Source organism: Melanostigma gelatinosum (assembly GCF_949748355.1).
Source record: "Melanostigma gelatinosum genome assembly, chromosome: 6".
NCBI classification, from domain to species: Eukaryota; Metazoa; Chordata; class Actinopteri; order Perciformes; family Zoarcidae; genus Melanostigma; species Melanostigma gelatinosum.
In genome coordinates, this window is record NC_136639.1 from 28934179 (window position 1) to 28949308 (window position 15130).

Consider the following 15130-nt stretch of genomic DNA (forward strand, 5'->3'; position numbering starts at 1 on the left):
AAGCACGACGCCCGCGAAACAATACCTCAACTAAATAATAAAGTAGAGTAAACGAGTGATGAAACAACGAGACACCGCATTTAAATAAGTATTGAAGGTGGAATCATTCTCGAGTTGAGTGCAAAGTAGTTTCGCGAGTCGCCATCAGCGGAGGGATATTTAAAGCAGCCTCGTGTGAAACTGTTGAGCAAATATTGGATGAAGGGGTGTGAGAAAGTGTTACAGTCAGTATGGAGCCCAATCATCCGCTTTTCACACAGTGTTTTATTCACTTGCTTATTCAGATTTTAGAAATGTACATCTCTCAATAAGCACATGTTGGTAATGTGTATCTGTTTCTGTCTATCCACCCACGGAAACAGAAAGAAATAAAAGGCTGGGCTCCCTCCTGGACAAATCCAACAGTCACTAGGCAAAACCTAGGATCTGTGAGGTACACAGAACAATGCTGAACATGCACTTGGATCAAATAAATACTGCCAATAATTCAACGGAGCTGTTTAAGGAATACGCACCTCCACGATGATAACTTGTATATCATCATTGACCCGGTGTTGCCTTGAATTCTTGAAGAAAAGGTTTTCCTCCCATACCTCAATGGTAAAAGGACAATTAAATAAACCCGGAGTAAAGTCTTGCTGAATTGAAGCGCTGCATTTAACCAACGCAAAATCATGTCAACGGTTTACAGACTGCACTGGTCCGGACTGGTGCGGACGCGAGCGTTACATCAGCAAGGCTTCAGAGGAGGTGCGTACGTCTGTGAAGCAGTGAGCAGCTTTGATTCTTTCATCGCCGTGGAGGCATGCGAGGAAAACAACGCTTCCTTCAAGAATTCAAGGTAACACGTAGTTAGGGAGCGATATACAAATGTTCATTTTTGGGTTGAAGTATTTCTATAAGGGCCACTTTTGGGAGATTATTAAAGTGAATCCCTGTGCTTCCATATTATTAGGAGCCCGTTTCAAGCTAGCGAATAACATTTAATTCAGATTCTTCAAGACAAGCTTGTTTGAAAGATTTCTAGAACATATAGCGCCTCAATGAAGCATAAACACTGGTAATACCAGAGCTATTATCACAGTCAGAGACATAATATGGAGTACAGTTACAACTACGAGGAGAATAATTGAACAATGCAATCTTACAATCGTGAAATAAAAGTCAAAATTCTCCTTCTCGTGGCACTAATCACCCTCCATATAGCCAGAAATCCAACCAACAAGAACAAGTTGACAATGACAAAGTGTAACTGTGTCACAGTATGGCGGAGCTGAGTGTATTAGTCACTGTTGTAGTCCTCTATGACCAGGTCCTCCTCCAGAAGGACCTGGGTTGTGGTAGGTTGGGGCTGACTGGCTGGCAGACCCTCCTCCACGCCAACCTGACCCTGCTCTTCCTCCTCACTGTCTTTGTCCAGCTGGGCCGGCTCTTTGTCCGTCAGAGCCTCCAGGTTGAATCTGCAAAGATGGAAACAGAGACAGAAGTCTAGTAGTGGTGGGAATCGCCAGAGATCTCGCAATACGATATTATCGCGATACTTTGATATTATCACGATACTGCGATATTATCACGATATTCTGAGTATTGTGATAACATATATTGCGATTTATTACTTTTTTCAACTTCAAATTATGTCCCCAGATTTTTTTTCTTTTTTAAAATAGTTTATATAATAAAATATCGATACTCTGCGTCCGTGTATCGATATAATATCGCCACGCAAAATATCGCGATACTATGCTGTATCGATTCACCCCTAAAGTCTAGCACACTCTACGCCATCGGTGGACCAATATCTGTCTGAAATTGAATAATAGGTGTGACTCTGTTGAGAGATCTATTTGGAGGTAAAAGCGTTAATGTTGGGAAGGTGTAGAACACACCGACAGGGAGCTGCAGTGTTGGTGAGTTATGCCAAATGTTACAGCCTTCTTTTTGTTTGTAAGCCTGATCAGTGTGACAAACATGAACCTTCACACTCAGGACGGATTGTAACGAGCAGACAGCTTGAAAACGTGTGCTGTACCTGCCGGGGAACCTCCTCAGTGACATCTGACCCACGTCCTGGATGAACGCTGTCTGAGCTGGGAGACACGGCGGAGCACAGGACACTTCACCGTTAACGAGTCCTCAAACGTCACCAACGGACACAAACTGCTCTAATGAGCTCTGGTGGTAGTGGCGAGAAGCCAGATCCTCACAGCAAAAATAAATGTGTGTGTGTGTGTGTGTGTGTGTGTGTGTGTGTGTGTGTGTCACCTTGGTTCCTCATCGGGTTGGTGAGTTTGGTCAGGTATGGCAGCAGCTCCGTCTGCAGGCTGACTGGTGTCAGACAGAAGCTCCTGAACAGGGACTGGGCTGCCAGGCAGTTCTCTCGGTGCTGAGGGGACAACATCGGCCTCATCACAGTCTGATCTACGGTCACGGACATCCTCACAGTTTGGATTCGTGAACAGGCCTTCTCCACTCTAACTGTTGGACACCGGAGCCCCTCAGGGCCGTGTGCCCCTCCTGTTCACGCTGCCCCCCCGAACATAAAGACAACTCTGCAGTGAAGTTTGAAGATGACCCATCATCACACTACTGTGACACTTCAGATCGGGAGATAATTAACAATGGTGCAGAGTAAACCAGTCCCAACATTTAAACCAGTCCCAACATTTAAACCAGTCCTAACATTTAAACCAGTCCCAACATTTAAACCAGTCCCAACATTTAAACCAGTCCTAACATTTAAACCAGTCCTAACATTTAAACCAGTCCCAACATTTAAACCAGTCCCAACATTTAAACCAGTCCCAACATTTAAACCAGTCCCAACATTTAAACCAGTCCCAACATTTAAACCAGTCCTAACATTTAAACCAGTCCTAACATTTAAACCAGCCCTAACATTTAAACCAGCCCTAACATTTAAACCAGCCCTAACATTTAAACCAGCCCTAACATTTAAACCAGCCCTAACATTTAAACCAGCCCTAACATTTAAACCAGCCCTAACATTTAAAGCAGTCCTAACATTTAAACCAGTCCTAACATTTAAACCAGTCCTAACATTTAAACCAGTCCTAACATTTAAACCAGTCCTAACATTTAAACCAGCCCTAACATTTAAACCAGCCCTAACATTTAAACCAGCCCTAACATTTAAACCAGCCCTAACATTTAAACCAGCCCTAACATTTAAACCAGTCCTAACATTTAAACCAGTCCCAACATTTAAACCAGTCCCAACATTTAAACCAGTCCTAACATTTAAACCAGCCCTAACATTTAAACCAGCCCTAACATTTAAACCAGCCCTAACATTTAAACCAGCCCTAACATTTAAACCAGCCCTAACATTTAAACCAGTCCCAACATTTAAACCAGTCCTAACATTTAAACCAGTCCTAACATTTAAACCAGCCCTAACATTTAAACCAGCCCTAACATTTAAACCAGCCCTAACATTTAAACCAGCCCTAACATTTAAACCAGTCCTAACATTTAAACCAGTCCTAACATTTAAACCAGTCCCAACATTTAAACCAGTCCCAACATTTAAACCAGTCCCAACATTTAAACCAGTCCTAACATTTAAACCAGCCCTAACATTTAAACCAGCCCTAACATTTAAACCAGCCCTAACATTTAAACCAGCCCTAACATTTAAACCAGCCCTAACATTTAAACCAGCCCTAACATTTAAACCAGTCCCAACATTTAAACCAGTCCTAACATTTAAACCAGCCCTAACATTTAAACCAGCCCTAACATTTAAACCAGCCCTAACATTTAAACCAGTCCTAACATTTAAACCAGCCTAACATTTAAACCAGTCCTAACATGTGTCGTACCTTCTTGTTGACCAGCAGCCAGTTGGGTTTGTGAAGCGGTCTGAAGCCCACGGAGACGTGTTGGGAGTTGGAGTGCAGGAGCCCCCTGGTGGCCACTGAAGACCCGTACTGGCCCATGGTGCTGCGACTCTGAAAACAGCACACGCAGCCCTTAATGCAGAGGACACAGACTGCTGCTGCAGACCACCCAGCATGGACCGTACTGTTTATACCAGAGCCATCGATGCAGTGAGGGAATATAATCTGGAGTTTGGGTATATTTCAGCTCAATGAGTCTTTACTGCGTTCTGCTGGCATGTTGGTTTCTCTCTCTCTAACTCGTGCGGTGTAAAATGCCTCGTCTTAGAGCTGCTGTGTTTAAACCTTGTTTTTCTAGATTACAGCACACTTGTAATGCACTGCAGAAGGATTCATGTGTTGTTTCTGTACTGAGGTGTCTCTCACAGATACTTCAAACGGTGCCGCTTTTTATATTATTGTTCCTGTTTTAGTCTGATTTTTGAAAGCACTCTCTAAAAAAAAAATAAAGGTGTTCAGATTAATCCGACTGATGAAACATCTGCCAGACAACAGACGTCACAAACACAGACAACAGACGTCCAAAGATGTGTCGGCTCGTCGCAGATCGGGGCTTGGAACTGGTGCTTCTTCTATATTAATGCGGAAGCAACTCCTTAAATATAGCATGCCGACATCTGGAACACTTTGGTTCAATTTCCACAGATTAAAGCATTCATATCATATCTTAGTGCCAAGGGAAAGACTGACCGTCCAATCAGAAGTGAGGAGGTCGGCGTCAGACAGATACTCGCTGGCCCGGTCCACGTCCTCCACCTTGGAGAAGAAGTCCAGGTAGTTCTGATGGAGGTACAGGTTGAAGAACTCTCCCGACATGTGCGAACGCTCAACAACCAACTGAACAGAAAGAGACATGGGCAGCAAAGTTCTTCAGTGTTCTCAAAGACTACAAGGACACATGGACATGCTTGATGTTACCCGTTAATGATACTTTGGTAAAAAGCAGGCGTGCACCTCAGGTTCTACCAGCAGTGCTTCTCTGTGATGATGGGACAGGTGAGATGGCAGACCAGGTCCAGGGGCACATGCAGCTGCTTCTGCATCTTCAGGTTTCTCTCCTGTTCGTGACAGAACAACCAGGGATACAAATGATTTACTAGAGTCCGTGGTGTGTCATCGAGCACAGACACAGCGCAGCGCTTCATCACTGGAGACTGTGCTTCACGTGGTCAAAAGTAGAGGGGTCTGGTGACACTCCTGCCAAGTTAACAAACCGTCAACCTGTTCCAACTGAAACACATTTCTACATCGGATTCATTGTGTTGGTTATCGCTGATGAATCAAGACTTTAAAGAATAACACGATGATATTATTCATGTCTTATTGTCAACAAATCCCACGAAAAGTGTTTTAGTGCGTTTCTTGAGACTCTGACTGCCCTACCCCATCTGCAGCTCTCAGCTCAACCTGCATTCTCTCTAGTGTCCACCAGGGGGCGACTCCTCTGGTTGTATAGAAGTCTATAGAAAATGACTCTACTTCTCTCTTGATTTATTACCTCAGTAAACATTGTAAACATGAGTTTATGTCTCAATCTCTAGTTTCAAGTCTTCTTCAATACAGCATGATGTTCATTTAGTAACTTATGGTCCATCTAGAGCAGGGGTCACCAACCTTTTTGAACCCGAGAGCTACTTCAAGGGTACTGCGTTGCCTCGCCTCTACCCCCGCCACCCACGAGTTCTTGCCCCGCGGCCTGTTCCGAGGACTGACGGACCTGATGACGGTGTGCGATCGCGGCGGTGCCAACGGGAAGCGCCCGCCATTCGGAACCTGAAAACCGAGTGCGGTGCGGCGGCCTCTTCCTTTTAAAATCGACATGAATGCAAGCGTTTTTGATTAAAAAAGGACAGAAACCACTATTTTTAGACAGAGCTCCATGGGGACCTCGTGCTATTTTTAGAACATGCCTTGCGGGCGACTCACATGGTCCCTGCGGGCGACCAGGTGCCCGCGGGCACCGTGTTGGCTACCTCTGGTCTAGAGTCAGACAGAGGGCGGGGCTACCTCGTGATTGACAGGTTGTTACCATGGGGGAAGTACATGTTGTAATAAGCCTCATCGGATGCAATACAGCAGGACAGTGGACGTGTGATTGAGTGAAAGCAAACTAAAGCGTGTCGTCATGTGATGAAGGTGTGGCTCACCGATGTGTGTTAATAGTTTTTGGACAACAATGGAACTCCATGGCACACAGGAAGAAGGTCTATCCGGCACTGACCCGTTGGTAGGTACTCTATGCAAACCGGGGGATGCGACTCACGTTTGCAGTGCAGGATCTTCCCCAGAGCTCTGAACAGAAACAGGGACGCATCCTTCCCTCCAATGGCCTGCTCCTCCTCCGGCTCCTTCGTCAGCTTGGACTTCTTCCTCCTCTGGGTTGCTCTGGAAGCGGCTTTGCCCAGCAAAGTAGTCCCACATCTGTCCTTCATCCTCCACAGACCCTTTTCCAACGACGTGTCTGCAAAGTTACAACGATGACAGATGTTCTGACGGGGCGGCGACATTTGCTCAATGGCAGTTCAGGCTCATTCACATCAACAGGTTCACGTGTTAGACTGCCCCCGCGTGGCCTGACCTGGGAGCGAGGAGAACTGGAGGCTGTTGATGGCGCTACGAATATCTCCCGAGCTTCCTGAACACAGCGTCTCCAACACCGCCTGGTCTGTGACGCACATCCTCCCACAGCTCTGCTGATGATTATGGAGGAATCGACAGTAGTAATCAAAATAAAATAAAAAGAATCGTACCAATATGTGTGATAAGACTGCTTTCACCTTTCCTGCCTCCGCTGTTGAAATTCGAGTGAGGACCTTCATCATTGTGGTTGGAGCCACGGGGTTAAAGCTGGAAGAGCACAAGACCATGTTGAGTGGGATCCAGAGAGTTCAGGGTTTCCTTCCTCCTGTTAATTAAACTCCTGCAGGTGTTTCACATTAAAAGTCCCTTTTAATCACGCGTCTATTTCTTCCACGAGTGAATCGGGCTGGAGAACAAACAGATCACTGATTATAGATGATTTCAAAGGAGACATTATGTAAATTATCCGATTATGATGAATGATAAAGTATTCATTCTTCCCTCTTCCCCATCTCCCCGCTGTTCTTCTGGACTTTCATCTCCGGGCTGGTTTTTACCCCACACACGATTTCTGTCACTGTTTTTACTTCGCCCTAATTCCACATATATGTCACATATAACCAGACAGACAGCGAGAGAGACGAGCGGACATGCACACATGCGAAGAGCAGAGGAGCATGTTGAGGAATAAGCTTCTAATATGTTGAAGAGATTCCCTCATGGCGTTCTGCCAGACGGGACTCACTCGATGCACCGGGGAGATCGTGGCGATTAAAACAAACAGGAATTAAACATCGACTTTTACCAAAACCGAAGGCTCCTTGGTAAATCTATCCATGGATGTACACGAGCAACCATCCCTCTAAAGTCCACAGCTGGGAATAAACTGCATCCAACAGGGGTCTCTGGGGGTCTACGGTGGGTCTTGTGTAAAGGTCAAAGCCTACCTGATGCTGCTGATGTCCAGCTCCTCCTGGATCTCTCTGGGGAACAGGAAGCGCGAGCTGCTGTCTCCGCTCAGACTGTCCGACACGATGAACACCAGGGGACAGCGGCTGGTCTTCACAAAGCGCCTGGAAGACACGCGGTGAGATTCATGGACACATGAGTACCGTGTCCTCGGTACGTTACACTATGTCCTCGGTAGGGTTGGGTATCGTTTGGGTTTTTTCCGATACCGGTGCTAAAACGATACTTTTAAAACGATACTGGTGCCTAAACGGTGCCTGAACCGATTTCTTCAAATTGAACAATATATTAACTGTTTAAAGTATACTATCAATATAAATAAATACAAAACACTTGGCTTCAAACTACAGCTTCAAACTTTTAAACTATGAACAATATATTAACTGTTAACAGTTTACAGTATACTTAAATAAATATAAATGAATACAAAACACACACACACACACGCTGTACACACACTACAGCTTCAAACTTCAGCAATTATTTTGCAGAAATATGAGCATATTTCCCTTCTCTGGCAAAATACGACACGTCTCATGACTTATTTTATTTTACCAGTTGGTGGCGGTAATGAGCCACTACACCTCAAAGAAGGAGAAGAAGAAGCTTTGGCGTGTCTGTGTTGTTGTGCTTATGAGCGACAGCGCTAAGTACCCGTTGTAATAATACTATGAGTGAGGAGCGGAGGACCGAGTCCTGCTGCCAGGACCGAGTCATCAGAGTAGTGTCAAAAAGTATTTCAATCGGCGCAGGCACCGAAAGGAGGCACCGAAATCTGCGTTGCGTTTAGGTCCGGTAGATACCAGACGTATAGGAACCGGTTCCATATTGGCACCGAGTTTTGGTACCCAACCCTAGTCCTCGGTACTGCTGGGGTCTGACCAAATGGCTTCAACATGTGCTGTGAACAAAGAGAATCAGGCCTTCACTTTTTCAAGCAAAGGTTTCATCCTGATTTGTAGTTTGATGAGAGCAAACCTCCTCTCGGAATTTCACACAAGGGTGTGAATTTCCCCCCCCAAAAAAACCATGGTCACCTGAATGCACCGCTGCAATCTCATTGGCCGAGAGCCAAGAGACCCCAGGACCCCTGTGGTTCAACCACTGTTCTACAAAACCGCCTGCAGTACACACCTCAACGCTTTTTCCAACAATCCCTCCGGGATAGCAGGAGGCACGCAACCGCTCTCTTCGCCCTCGGACCCCCGTCCAGGCCACAGAAGATCCAGCTTTCCCCGCCAGCGCGCCGCTGGCCACCAGGCCACGAGGAAGCAACGGCCCTTCACCCCTCCTCAAACCCTGTCAGGTCACAAAGCCATTTCGCCGGACGAAACAGCCGTGTTCCACGCTGAGTAAAGGCCCACTCCGCCCGCGATAACAAATCCGCTTCAGCGATCCGTTCTCCGCTTTTTGCTTTTCTTTTTCTTTTTGTGCACACAACCCGGCGAAGGAGCACGACGAAGCCTCCCTCCTTCTCCGACGATTACCGGAAAGACGGACAGACCACGTCGTCTCATCCGAAGTTAACTGTCCTCCCTGCAGCGAGGATAGATCACGTCTGCGTTTCGCTCCAGAGCGAGCTCACGCCACGACGGCACAGCGCCCGCTGCACGGCCGCGCTGCAAGCAGCCTGCTCCCCCTTCCTGGCGAGGAAAAAGGACAACTTCCCCACGAACACTTCAACGAAGCATCGACAAGTAAGGTTCTTGGTATCTGGGCATAGCTTAGCTTAAATTAACGTAAGTTTAATTCAGGTCATTCATTTATATGTTGATATTCCCGTGTTTTTTTGTGTGTTTAAGTTACTGTCGCGTGATATTGAGATATTGCGCAATCATTACGGAGCAGAGAAGCTCCGCTGTATTTGTGTATTAACTGCTATGACTGTTTATTTGGGATTATTTTCATTCATTGTATTCCACTCCGTGTGGGAGTTCTCTCTTCATTAACTCGACTCTGTGAGTGAGCTGAGGTGCGTGGCTTATCACGGCATAAATTACCGGCAGTTCAAAGACGACAGCGGTATACTTATGCGTGATAGAACCAGCAAACTCAGGCTCCCTACAACATCGCACGCCGAAGTGTGATGCACGTCGAGTTCTCGCTCCTTTTTCTCTTTCCTCCTCTCACGTAACACGCACACACAGCTCCTATCTCTGCCCCTGGGGAAACCCCGTTCAAACGATCGCCTCACAACACATGTGTGCATCGGCACACGTGATTACATACAGCAGGCTCGCCGCCATTTTGTCCGAGTCACTCGACTCCACCATCTGGTGGTAGTTTAGCTGTAGTATCTTAAGGCCCCGCCCCTTTTGGCCCGCATCACTCGACGCCGCCATCTTTGTAGTCTTTAGCTGTAGTTTTAAGACTCCCCTTCCTTTTCACCCAGACCCACACACATACACACACACACACACACACACTGATATACACCCTCACCCATTTTATTCTTTCCTTTAGGTATTAGGCATATAAAATTGTATGATAACGTTTGTTGGTTGCAATATTAATTGATTTGATCATTTATTATTTTGATTTAATAAACTCTGTTATACTTTAAGGAGCAGTCGTCTGTGATTACTTGTGCATATGTATTTGATGAACCTGTATGTAGTAGTCTGTGCTCGAACTTAAAACCTTCACTGTCACTGAATGTATAGTCATACGCAGACTATTGACATTATGAGTGACACTAATTATGAGACTTAGTTTTATCGTTTGGTTATTGGTCCCTGTTCGCAGGGTGGTGCCCCGTTTTTATTAATAATCATTAATAATTGTTACATACATTAATAATTCTATTGATGTCAAGAATTCAGTTTCTTAAATGCTGATAACCTAAACACGCTCCTTTACGTTCCAGTACTTTACACCGTGTCCTCGGTACCTTAACACAGTGTCCTCCGTACTTAACACAGTGTCCTCCGTACTTAACACCGTGTCCTCCGTACCTTAACACCGTGTCCTCCGTACCTTAACACAGTGTCCTCGGTACCTTAACACAGTGTCCTCCGTACTTAACACCGTGTCCTCCGTACTTAACACAGTGTCCTCCGTACTTAACACCGTGTCCTACGTACTTAACACCGTGTCCTCGGTACCTTAACACAGTGTCCTCCGTACTTAACACAGTGTCCTCCGTACTTTACACCGTGTCCTCCGTACTTAACAGTGTCCTCGGTACCTTAACACCGTGTCCTCCGTACTTAACACCGTGTCCTCCGTACTTAACACCGTGTCCTCCGTACTTAACACAGTGTCCTCCGTACTTAACACCGTCTCCTCCGTACTTAACACAGTGTCCTCCGTGCTTAACACAGTGTCCTCCGTACTTAACACCGGGTCCTCCGTACTTAACACCGTGTCCTCTGTACCGTAACACTGTGTCCTCTGTACCTTAACACCGTGTCCTCCGTACTTAACAGTGTCCTCCGTACTTCACACCGTGGATAACTTTATAGTACATCTAAAATATTGCAATAGCACTGTAGATTAAGCATCATCTGTTTCTTCAAACAAATCTTTCGTGCCTCCTATCGTTCTCTCTCACACATAACACAGAGACCGTGTGGAGCTGCAGAGTGAAACCAGTCGCGGTACCGGTGCCGTCACAGGAACCTCTCACCTCAGGATGTCGTGCAGGCTGCCGGGCTGCCTGTAGAACTGGTTTGGGAAATCCTGAGGAGGGAGATGTGGAGACCAAGTGTGAACTATAGAGCTAAACATGGCAGCTTCAGACAATCAACACAATGCTGTTCTCAACAGATCATGGTGAGTTCAAATGTCCCCACGTATCCTCAGTGGTGTTAAACACAGAGAGGAGGATTCGTCTGTGAAGAAGAGACCAACCAGTCATTACATCATGCTACACGCCTCCGAAATATTACAGCAGCAACAGTGATACGAACATGAGAGTTCCACTTGGTTTATCCACTTCAATCCTTTCGTATTTATTGTTGTAATCACAGCCGGCAGCAGAAACACCATCTCATGGACTGAGACAGCACTCGCTTCCAGAAGGTTACATTAGTACTTGCAGCGTTACTAGTTTATGAAATAAAAGATTGATACAATGTTGCCACGCAGCGAGGGTGTAGCGCCGTACGTACCTCCACCAGGATGAGCTTCCCGTCTGCGGCCGCCCCGTCCCCCACCATCTTCAGGCAGCTGTACTTGTTCGCTCGGAGGAGGAAGTCCTGGAACGGGGCTAACTGGGAGCTGCAGGACGAGCCGTTGGTCCTCCAGTCTGTGCGAAAGATGGAGAATCAGAGACGGCAGACACAGGATAGAGAAGCAGGTCAGCCGTCAGCCTGCCCCCAAACACAGATTCAGTCTCTATGTTTAATAATCAAAGTACCGCTACAGAATCTGTTCCGTCTTATTTTCACTGCTATCATTCTTTTTAAAGTCTGTATTTTACTTGACTTTTAATATTTTAAATATATATAATATGTATTTTCTTTATGATTACGTTCACCGGTTGATAGGTTGTGTGTGTTCTGAGAGCCCCACAGCTCCACACTGGGTGGCATTTCTTGCATGAAAGGTGCTATACATGTAGAATGTATTATTATTATCTGTATTATTATCCACGACCATTGACAAACATCTCCTGGAATATTCGCAACACCTTTCAAAATAAAGCGATCCAATACATCAGCACCAACTGTGACCTGTCTCAACATCAGCATCTTCATGTTCTCAGTTCTCCGGGTGATTCTCTTTCATATTAACGATGAGAACGATGAGACGAGGAGTCTCCTCACCGTGCTGACTGCTGCTGTACGGCTCCGTGTTGGACGGGTTGGTCCACTCCTGAACCCTGACGTCCAGCTCCAGAGACAGAACCTGGATCGTGGCGGTCTTCCCGCAGCCCGACGGTCCCGTCAGCAGCAAGACGCCACCCTGTGGATGATAACAGTTCAGACCTGAACCGTGTACCCCCCCACAGACACCGGGGAGCAGTTTGAGCTCATCGCTCCCACCGGCAAAGCTAAGCTGGTGGAATTTGTTTTTGTTAAAAAGAGTCGTCGCAAACATTGTTAGGAGAACGAAACTTCTCTTACCTTCGATGCGTTTAAGTGCTCTCTCATCCAGGTCTCTACTTCCTCTATCTTCTTCTTGTGCACAGCGAGCTCGGCCTACACACACACAAAGTAACCATCACTACAAGCTTTTATTACAGCGAAAGAACACACAAGGTTCACCCTCCAGACACTCAAATCAGACAGACGACAGGATGTCAGCTGTGAAGACGTGCTGCATGTTGAACCGGCAGCAGTGGAGAAGCTGAAGATGTCTCAGAACTCTCACATATCCACGTTGACAGAGTGAGTCAAATATATAAAAACGGTTTTGCCGTATCAAGGCAGTGCATGCAACGGTGCAAATTATAAAAGTGACGCGCTCGTAAAACCCAGAACTGAGTCAGAATCTTCACACTTCCGGTTCCCTCGTCTCCAAGTCAATAATGGGGTTTCTGTCCAACGGGTTTTTGGTAAGATGCGTTATTTAAACGCTCCCATGTGGTGAAGATGCTGAGCTGCAGACACAGCGCACCACGTGATTCAGACCAGGTGTTGGCTGTACCCAGATGTGTTTGTGGGTTCCAGAACAAACTTCAAAAGCGATGATGCTGACCTGCGAACGCGGGGAGTATCTGTCCACCCACGGCTCATCCTGGTCCCCGTGGGCCGGCTCTCTCAGCAGGTGGGCCGTGCGAGGGTCTGAGCTGCCGGACTCCCCCCTCCTCTTCCTGGGCCTCTTGGGCTCGACCCGGCTGCCCTTTCTCCGTCTGGACAGAGCGAAGCTCTCACCCGGCAAGTCAGCGAAGGACGGGTCCACCCAGCGGTTCAGCTGTTACAGAGACAGCAAACAGAAAGCATTGAAGATGTACGAGGCACCACTGAAGGAGGAGGTCTACAATAGGTCAAAGCTAATACTGTGAGGGTTTTAAGTTTTATTTCATGCATTAAGTGTCTGTGAGATGGGGTTTGAGGAATGTGCTGGAGTGGGGCAGACCAGCCTTCTGGGTGGCTCGGATTGGATCTCCCATTTGATTTTATATGTAGGTTTGTTTTAATAATTGTGTGATTCGGTTTGTAACTGTTTGTATGCTTCTTGGATAATAAATCCATTTGATTTTTACTTTAACCTGCTGTTGTGTTTTGGAGGCGATTGAGACAGCATGGCTGCAAGGTGTCCAGAAGTTGTGGCCTTAACAATACATAGAGAGGATTACTCGTGAGGATAAATAGAAGTTACAGGAGGAGGCTCAGTGAAGAGCGGCTACCTCACCACTGGAGAGAGAGGTAGACAGAGATAACGTTAGGAAGTGGTGATAATGATGGACAAAGAAAGATAAACATCGATAGTAACAGATCAGAGGGAGAATGTAATCCATGAGTCAGGTAACCGTCTCTTCACACTGTTCTACAGGGCGCCACAGTGAGGGCTGCCATGCTGCCATAGGGAAGCAACATGTGCGTCCTGAAATGTTTTCTATGTTTTATATTTGTTGCATAAGAGATATTTGAATATTACAGTGGGAGCCAGAACCAAACGCTGGCACACAAGCATCTGTTTTAAAGACAACGGCAGAACAAGTCTAAGCTCCGACTGAAGAGCTGAACCATCCCGTCAACACCACCAACCAATGTGCACATTGATTCAACCGACAGAGAACCGGAGAACACGGAAGGAGAACTTTAGTGTGAAGTGTTGTGAGGCGAAGGATCCGGCACCTTTGAGCTGAACAGAACATGATGCTGCAGAGCCTGTACCACACGCACATGACACGCACACGCACGTGTGACATACAGTACATTTACTGAGCGGCCGTGTTACTCACAATATATTTTTAGTTACTGCAACCAAAAGCTGATGCCTGGTTGGTAGAATGGCAACCACTCCAAAAAGTGAGTGTTACCTTATATATTTATACATAACTATATGTGTGTGTTAAAGTACTCACTCTGCTTGCAGCAGCTTCACCGCCCACACACGGCTCGTCCATCCTTCACAGAGGAGCCTCACATTGAGGGAGCAGTCGGTGTTTGTGCTGCTTTCAGATACAACACACACACACACACACACACACACCCACACACACACACACACACACACACACACACACACACACACACACACACACACACACACACACACACACACACACACACACACACACAAGGCATGTTATCGGTACACGACACACACAAAGGGCGGGTGGAGGTGTGAGGTCTGCTGTTGCAGTATCGTTAGCTTAGCTTTTACCCTCGTTATTGTGCTGCCAAACATGTAAAGTAATCTCCACACCTCGAACACACGTTATCCGTGAAGGGGCAGAGACCTGTTCAAAGGGCACGTCAGTGTATCTCTCCGTGTCTGGGTGATATACGATACATTCACAAGTCCGCTCAGAATGATGGAGCGGGTTAGCTAACGTTAACTAACTAGTTCCTTTACGTTACGCTCATGCGATACATCTTTATTAACGTACCCGTTGATGTGCCCGCAGCGCACACGTGTCTCCGTCGCTCGGCTGTGATGAGTCGTAATTAGGACGCACCGGTAACGAGACTACACGGTCACAGCAGCTGTGAGGCGGAGGGAAGTTTGCCTATTTAAACTCCGTGGAGTCGACGTGCCGCAAACCG

The 15130-nt window shown here is 46.6% G+C and overlaps 1 protein-coding gene across 6 annotated transcripts; it reads right to left on the reverse strand.

Moving 5' to 3' along the window:
• Window positions 1-246: 246 nt before the first annotated feature.
• On the reverse strand, window positions 247-15107 carry rad17 (RAD17 checkpoint clamp loader component). Of its 6 annotated transcripts, none has more exons than XM_079270057.1 (17): window positions 14974-15107; window positions 14446-14532; window positions 13113-13328; window positions 12539-12613; window positions 12239-12377; window positions 11582-11718; window positions 11098-11150; window positions 7448-7573; window positions 6698-6767; window positions 6499-6610; window positions 6184-6381; window positions 4875-4978; window positions 4611-4757; window positions 3843-3971; window positions 2263-2383; window positions 2030-2087; window positions 247-1460 (listed from the first exon to the last, which is right to left on the reverse strand). In XM_079270057.1, exons 2-17 carry the CDS (start codon window positions 14485-14487, stop codon window positions 1283-1285), a joined length of 1905 nt encoding a protein of 634 aa, XP_079126183.1. In that variant the 5' UTR covers window positions 14488-14532; window positions 14974-15107; the 3' UTR covers window positions 247-1282. The 6 variants fall into 6 exon arrangements, with proteins under 6 accessions (XP_079126183.1, XP_079126182.1, XP_079126184.1 ...); XM_079270056.1 differs by having other exon boundaries at window positions 6499-6613; XM_079270058.1 differs by lacking the exon at window positions 2030-2087 and having other exon boundaries at window positions 1290-1460; window positions 6499-6613.
• Window positions 15108-15130: the final 23 nt, after the last annotated feature.

What these genes read in the sequence shown, in the direction of transcription:
- rad17 (XM_079270053.1), bottom strand. Translation starts at nt 14,487, where the DNA reads ATGGACGAGCCGTGTGTGGGCGGTGAAGCTGCTGCAAGCAGA. An exon ending in GAAGATCCTGCACTGCAAAC is followed by an intron (nt 4,979 to 6,183) that starts GTGAGTCGCATC and finishes TGTCACGAACAG; the next exon opens with GAGAGAAACCTGAAGATGCA. An exon ending in CACTGCTGGTAGAACCTGAG is followed by an intron (nt 4,758 to 4,874) that starts GTGCACGCCTGC and finishes CTTTCTGTTCAG; the next exon opens with TTGGTTGTTGAGCGTTCGCA.